The sequence below is a fragment of the Echinops telfairi genome, unplaced genomic scaffold (genome assembly GCF_000313985.2).
Source record: "Echinops telfairi isolate 266 unplaced genomic scaffold, ASM31398v2 ScPeMD7_23;HRSCAF=83, whole genome shotgun sequence".
In the NCBI taxonomy this organism is placed as follows: Eukaryota; Metazoa; Chordata; class Mammalia; order Afrosoricida; family Tenrecidae; genus Echinops; species Echinops telfairi.
In genome coordinates, this window is record NW_022103920.1 from 33,712,934 (window position 1) to 33,721,044 (window position 8,111).

The 8,111-nt window shown below is 44.2% G+C and overlaps 1 protein-coding gene across 1 annotated transcript in view; it reads left to right on the forward strand.

Annotated features, from left to right (window-relative positions):
• The window catches only part of DOCK4 (dedicator of cytokinesis 4), a 503,583-nt gene that overhangs the window by 341,949 nt on the left and 153,523 nt on the right, over positions 1–8,111 (forward strand). The window contains exon 16 of the mRNA XM_045288941.1: positions 1,169–1,275. Coding sequence (XP_045144876.1) covers positions 1,169–1,275 — 107 coding nt within the window. The remainder of the gene's footprint in view (positions 1–1,168; positions 1,276–8,111) is intronic.

Below are 8,111 nucleotides of genomic sequence, written 5' to 3' on the forward strand. Positions count from 1 at the left end.
TCTTAGATGGGAGACTCCCTTTCTCTTGTTAGTAAATGGAATATTGCATTTCATATTCATTCATTCATTCATTCATTTACTTAACTGAGAAGCTTACTGAGAACTTTGGGGTTCCTGAGCAGTTAGTGCACTGAGTTATAAACCAAACAGTTGCAGGTGCAAGTCCCCCGAAAGGTACCCAAAGGAAGATAACGGTGATCTAGTTTAAAAATAGAAAATTGGTCATTGAAAGCCCTATGTAGCATGTGTCCCAGGAGTCAGAGTTGATTTCTCCGCAACTGTTTTTGTTTGTCATTGAGACCCGACAGATTCTTATGTGCAATGCTGAGCATCTAATAATATAACGAGTGAAATAAACAAGAGTGCTGCCCTCAGTGCTGCTTTTATCAGGCAATGGGAACAGGATGTGAGAAGAAATAGTCTACATATTTTTAACATTTTCTTGACATGTAATTCGCATAGCACACATTTCAGTAGTTCCATCATATTCAAAAGAGTTTTGTAATCACTACCACAAACAATTTGAGGTTATTTCTTCTTTCTTTACCAATTACTAGCTCCCTGCTACCCACCAATCTCCCTTGCCATACCCCTAAGAAGCTGTTAGTCCAGTTGCTGTCTGTATAGTTGTTCCTAGCCTGGATTTCATAAACAGAAGCACATACAAAATCTAAGCAGCTCTACGACAGGATGAAACAGAAAAACCTAAATTGAAAACAGAAAACATTAAAAACTAGAATAAATAATGCATTCGATCGAAAGGAAGACCAAATGACAAGCGGTCACATTTTAACCTAAGCACAGCTGCCCTACAATGCTCCCTGTCTGTTAACAAGGCAACACCATCCCTGGCCCATAGTCACAGGGAGTTCACTGGACACTTAGTCCATGTGGGGGAACCTGAACATTTTCTTTTAAACATAATTCCAGAAATGGAGTTCCATAAAGAAACTGAAGCAGTAAACATGAGAGTAATTTTCAGATGAGGGGCAGGAATGGGGTTAGAAAATGACTACTTTGATACACACACACAAACACACACCCTTAAAAGCTTCTCTTTATGTTGTAGGGATCTTTTGATGATCTTGCTTCTTGGCATTCTATGTATCTAAACGCGTGGCCTTAACAGTGTGTCCTTCCTTCCCTTCCTTGTCCTTTTCCTCCACAGCAAAAGAGAAAGGAGAGAAGAAGTTGTTCGGCTTCTCTTTTGTCCCTCTGATGCAGGAGGATGGCAGGACTCTTCCAGATGGCACGCATGAGCTCATCGTGCACAAGGTAACGTCGGTCAGATGCGGGTGACGGCTGAGAAAATCAGGCCAGCATCATTAGCTCGCACGCTTAGCATGGACTTCATAAAGGAGAAAGCAGGAAGACTTAAATAAAAGTCCTCTTTTGACTGATTACCAGTAAGAAGGTTGCTGGCAGCATCAATGTTGTTGTTGACTGCATTGATTTTACATTCTAGACTATTTTCTCACACATATTCTATAAAACGATACCCTTTTTATTCCTTACTTAGCTATAGGTACCTGTATAGTTCTGTAGGATGATGGCCTTAAAGTTCCTTCCGTCTCTGTCATTTACCTTGTAAATTTTAAAAAAATACTGCCACGAGATCTGTTAAGCAGAGGTAAATTTTACAAAGTTGACCTGCCACTTCCCTTGCTTGCGGTCCTTACTAAGCAAGCAGAGAAGTGGCTGTATTTGGCTGTGACAGCTTTTGCCATTTTGCTTTCTAGGATTTTCATCAGTTGATTCTGAATCATAGTGGCCTCTTATGACAGAGTAGAAGTGCTCATTTGGGTTTCTGAGACTTTAAAGCTTTACGGGAGCAGACAGCCTCTTTTTCTCCCAAGGAGCAGCTGGAGGATTTGAACCACTTGCTTTGTGGTTAGAAGGTCAATGCATAAACCCACTATACCACCAAGACTCTTTGAGTATATTACAGTAGGCAACAATGCAAAAAAAATAAAAAGACCCTTAGAAAGTATCTGAGAATGCTAGTTATAATGTATATAAATTTTTAAAATGGTATTTTTGAAAGTCCTTGAGAAGTGGCAGGCCCTTTGAGCCCTTACCTGAGCTAACTGGTCCTGCAGATCCTGGCTCTTGGTATCAGGTTAACTCAGCCATTTAGGTCACCCATCTCAAGTGCAGCCCTCATCTAGCCACGCCCCAGTTTAACACCCACTCACAAGCTGAGCTCAGAAGGCCTCTGGCCTTCCCACTGCTTCGCCTCTCGCCACTTCCTCATTTGAGGATACTGCTGCGGCATTCACTCCTTATCTGCTGCCTCTAATTCTCTCTGCTCAGCTCCTGTCCTGTGACTCCTCCCTTCTCCTCCTGATTATAGTCTGCTCCTCCCTTGAGAGGTGATGTAGTGGTTTCACTTTGATTTACAAGGTCGGCAGTTCAAAATCACCAGCAGCTCCGAGGGAGAAAGACTGTGCTTTCTATTCCTGTAAACAGTTAGAGTCTCCCCTATGAGTTAGCATTGATTCCAGGGCAGTGAGTTTGGTTTGGATTTCATCCCCTGAGAGCCCTGCTCCCACCTCCTTATATTTGCATCCGGCTTTGTGCTCTCCCCTGCGCACCCTTGAGATCTATATCTTATCTCATACCCTTGGACTCACTGCACGTCCCATAGTTTTCTGATGATCCATTTAATGAATAAGCTCCAGGAGAGCAGTGACTATGCCAGAGGGTTTTTGATACATGTGTTTCGTGCCATCAAGTTCATTCCCATGTACAGTGAGTGACCCCACGTGTCAGAATACAGCTGCTCCATAGACTTTTTTCTTGGCTGTAATTTTTTGGAAGTAGCCTTTCTTCTGTGGAGCCACTGGATAGGTTAAACCACCAGCCTTTCAATCCGAGGGTTTAACCATTTGTGTTACTAGGGTCCACGGTAGCAGTGCAGTGAAAGCATGAATGAAGGAGATGAAAAGCAACTTTACCTTTGGAAAAACTTCCTCTACCTTTGGCTCATTGCTAAGAAGATGAGGGGCAGTGCATAACACAGTGGGCGGTTTCTGCGGTGCTTTTGTGTCGATTGCTTCGTCATTCATGCTCTACGACTTCATTGAAACACGCGTATTGGCCACAAACTGCAGACAGACCAGGCTCTGGTCTAGTCCTGGGCATCTGGGAGCAAGCAAAGTAGTCAAAGGCCCTCTCTTGATGGCACAAATCTCTGCTTTCCAAGACTGACTCAAAGGAGCTTACAGTGTTAAATTGGAGTTCCCGGGTAGGACAAAAAAATGTATGTGCTTTTGAAATGTTTTGAGGTTCAAGTCCCCCCAAAGGCAACTCAAGGAAGCTTGGTGATCTACTTCTGAAAAATGGGCTCTTGAAAACACTTGGGAGCAGAGTTTTGCTTTGACACTCATGGGATCCTCGTAATCAGATCGGAATCCCACTTGACCCCTGTTTTTGATGATGTTAAAATACAGAGAACAATATTCGAATGCAGAAAGCCCAGTAAATCAAGCAGAGCTAAGTGTACTAGATGCAGGGGATGGTCCATGTATTTCACCCTAGGTCTGAAACGCCCATAGATGAGACAATAATATACAACAGGCATTGTCCTCATATGCGCTTTCTCCAAATGGTGCTTCATAGAGATGCTTGTGATTCTGCCTGTGTTGCGTCAAATCTTAACTCAGTAAAGGCTGAGCTGTGGGAAGACTAGATAATTGGAGCCGGGCTCACAGCTTCCTAATAGTAGGAGGAGAATTAATCCCTTCTCTAGAGTATAGATCACTGATGGACTCTCAGCTCAGGTCTGAGAGTGCTGCCTTTGCAGCCAAGTCCAGGTTGATGTATCTCAATGAGAGTGAAGAAGGCCAAGATTCTCAGCTGCTTAAAATTTCAGGTGAGGTAGAGCTTTTGCAAGTTGAACATGTGTGTCCACCTTGTATTGATTCCCAGATGAAAGAGCATTCTATTCTCTCACTGAAGATCTCTTGAGATGGCTGTTGGCAAGGCTACAACTTTTCTTGTAGAGAGAGCTTTGATGGGACCTTATTCTGCCATGAAAAGGAATGAAGTCCTCATTCAAGGAACAACATGGATGAACCTTGAAGAAAGGAAGTACTCGTTGTGCACATAAGTCCTCATCTTACCTCGTTCTAGGGGAGAATCTTTATTTGCTTGAAGTACATTCTAGACATTCTCCAGTCCAGTGAAATAACAATAATAAAACTGACTGGGTAAACTAGAGGAACAAATTCATAAACATGCATAGGTATATAAGGGAGAGGTTTTTATACAAGAGGAATTGAACATTGAGAAAACATCCCAGTCCAGATCAGGTCCATAAGTCCGATATTAGCCCATATGTCCGATACCAATCTATAAAGTCGTCTTCAGACTCACAAAACACATGCAATGAAGCCAAATGAAGGACGATCACAAGCCAGTGGGTAGAAACTCATTGGGTCCAGTGGCGTTGTTAGCATCTCAGCGCTGGCAGGGGTCTCTCTGGCTTCCGAGGTCTGGGTGTGTGCATGTGGCTTGTCTTCTGCAATGTCTCCCAGGGAGTGGCAGAGAGAGAAGTGTCTTCCGCTCGGAAGTACCAGATTTCCCAGAATTCTCAGGAGGAGAATGCCCACACAGAAGCCTCATTGGCTATCTCTAGATTGACAGGTTAGACTCAACCCCTACACTCTTAATCCTTAAAATGACACCAGATTAGGTGACTGCAACACTGACTTTGTGAAATTGGGGGTCTAAGAATTCGTTGTGCTGACTGTTTAATATTTCACCATTACCCAAGAGGCTCAACTAACCCAGCTAAAACCTCTTGGGTTTTAGAGATGGCAATTCTCTATTCCCTCCTCTCCAAGACTCATTCTTGTACCTTCTTCTCTCAGGATCTTCCACCCGCCCAACTCCATGGAAGCCCTTAGCCTCCCGGTGCCCCTTCTCATCTTCCTGTAAGAATAGCCAAATAGAGAGTGATCATGATCCCTGGTTGCGATGGAATTAATTTCATACAATGGCCTAGAATGCCGGAGATTGTAGCAATTAATTCCATCGCAACCAGGGATCATTGAGAAAACATCCCAGTCCAGATCAGGTCCCATTGAAACATACACCCTTTGTGGCCCAGGCATTTTTGTTGTTGTTAAATCTTAGTTGCTGGGTAGCACTATTTTCCCACAGTAAGGCTAACTTTGATTTATAACTTCTTTTCCTTACAGTTGGTATGTCTAATGCCCCATTCTCTTGTTTGCTTGGACAATTAAACTCTAAGGACTTTCATTTGCATTCTACTTCACTATGGCCATGCCCTGAGACTTGCATTATTCTTGTCCTGCAGGATCTCTCTCACTTCTGGGTGCTAAGCAAATCATTCTTTAATAGAGAATGTATGGTTGGGTGGGTAGGTGAAATCATCTATGGAACACATTCTATGGAAAAGTTCCATAGAAATTTTCATCTCTAATATCCTGATGATAACCTTTCGACCTTCCAAAATTCTCTGTAACGATTTGTAAGTCTTATTCTCTGATAGCTCCCTCCAGACTTGACTTTCTTCCCTTTCCCGTTCAAAGTAGCCCGCAATTCTTAGTTCTGCTGTAGGAAGAAACACAAGCAGCCCTGGTTCGATCCATCCTCTCCACCCATGCCAGGAGAACTGGGCATTACCAGTGTGAGGGGCATAGGCATCGAACCACCCCCACAGGCAAACTCCCTGTTCTCCATCAACTCCCTCTCAGTCCCACGAGCTACTTGCAAGACATGACCATTCATCCTACCCTTCACATCCTGTCTATTTTAAAGAGGAAAACAGAAACCACCAAACAGGAACTGACTTAATTCCCAAGCTCCCTCCCTGCCACCTGCAAACTTATCTGCATCTCTCCTTCCTTCCTGCCTCAAAGGATGGAGCCAGACCTGCTCCTTCTTTGAAGATGCATTCTTGCACCTGCTTCCCTCAGGATCTTCCTTACGGAAACCCTGTGCCTCTCCATGCCCCTTTTCTTCTTCCCGCGCCTGGGACTGCTTCCTGTCTGCTGGCAGTATTCTGGAGTAGAAACGTGCTCGGGCTCTTATCTTGAAAGGCTTTTAAAGGCCTCTCTTCCCTCCCAGCCTACATCAGCAGTCAGTTTTCACTCACCTTTTCTACTCTCTTCAGGCTCCTTCTGTCTCACCACAGAAGAGAAGTTTCCCCCCATTTAAGATCACGAGTGGCCAGTCAGCAGCTAAAGCCATGAGATGCTATACAAATCGTGTTTTACCTGACGTCCCTGTAGCATGTAAACCTGTGGTTAGTATGTTCGATAATCCTGCATCCCCTGATCCATCTAACATGTTCTCCTGCTCTGTCGTCTCGTCCTCCTCACAAGCTGCTTCTCTCTTTATCCTCACCTTAAAGATTGGCACTTCCATGGGTTTCCCCCGTGGTCACCCTCTCGTGTCTCATGCTCTCAAGAGCCTTCTCATCCGCGCTCTCAGATTAAATGTTCACGTCACTATACGGTGGCTGCCAGATCAATATTTCTCATGCAGGACTCTTACCTGCTGACTGCCAATGTTCATTTGCCTTTCCCTTAAACCCACCGTCATCAAATCAACAAACCCAGTGTAGAGTTTCTGAGGCTGTAACTGTTTAAGGGAGCAGACAGCCTTCTTGTGGCTTTCCCATAGGCCTTTTAAAACTCTGTGTGTCCAAAATTAAACTTTTCATGCATTCCACCTCTGCTGTAGACAGAAACCTGGAAGTTTTTCTTGACTTCCCAGACTCCCCTAATCCTATCTAATGAGTTACACCTAGGACTCCCCAGTCCCGCCCTCTTTCTAGTGCCTTAGTCCAGGAAATTGAAGGCAGAAGAGAGAGTCACCATAGGTAAGTAGGCTGGGGCAGTCCTAAATCTTTTTGTATAGACTAAGTCCAGCTCCAGCCACACGAAACTACGTAGACTCGTCTGAATCTGCATGTACTTTTTAAAAGGGTTTTATTTTATTTATTTATTTTTTGAACTACAGGTTAGTTTCTCTGGATTTCTCCTTAAAAAACAAAAATCTTCTAATTGTGACTTAGGTGAAGGTGTACAGAGCCTCTCCTCAGCATTGCATGTAGCAGTTCACAGGCACTTTGTTTCAGCTCATCCCTGGGGATGCCCTCACTGTATCCTTGTTGACCCTACGTCCTCCCTGTGTTCCCATTCCCATTCCTGGGCTGCATGCAATGATTGATTAGTTTAGCATGGCGTGAGTTCTGGGCCAGGCCGGAAGGGCTATGGTCTTGCAGGTTCACCAGTCTCTATCCAGCCAGTAAGACGGATCTCTTCCGTGATTTTAAGCCCAGTTCCACATTTTTCGTTCACTCCATCTGGGACCCTCCCTCTAATGTGATCTTTTTCAAAGCAGTTGGTAGTGGTAGCCAAACACCATCTAGTTCTTCTGGTCTCAGGAGACTGGTGTTTGCTCAGTCCATTATACAACTTGTTCCCATATGCCATTAGATACCCCTCGCTCTTCTTTTATCCGATGAGGGAGTCAATAGTTGCACCTTAGAAATCTGCTCACAAGCCTTTACAACTCCAGGCACTGCTCACCCATGTGGAATGGAGAGCATTGTCTTTGTGACCTGTGTTATTGTGCCAGTTGATCTGGGTGCCCCCAGACACTGTGGTTCAGAGGCCCCGGGCCCAGTGACTCTTTTCCTCAAGGTGTTTGATGATGTCTAAGAAGTTTTCATATAAAAGTTACTTTTAAGATCATTTTTTATTTATAGTCAAATCGTAAAATCCGTCCAAATATTTCTCATAGACTCTTCATCGAACTTCTCCTTATGTCAATATTCTACAAAACCATAACACATTCATGCAACCTAAGAAGCCCTGATACAATTCTATTGACGTAGAACTTACTTGGATCTCACAAGTTTTTCTACTGACTCCCTTTTCCTGTGCCAGGGGCCAATCCCAGGCCCCACCTTGCACCGTCTCCAGAGTGCCATGTATATCCTTTCACTTCCCGGGAGCCTTTGCAGGTGTTGTTTCTTCCACCTCCTATCCCTTTCTCTCTTCCTTGCCTGCTAGGGACTTACTTACTCTTGAAGAAAGAGCTCAGATCGCTTCTTTCCCATTCCCTTCCCTGGC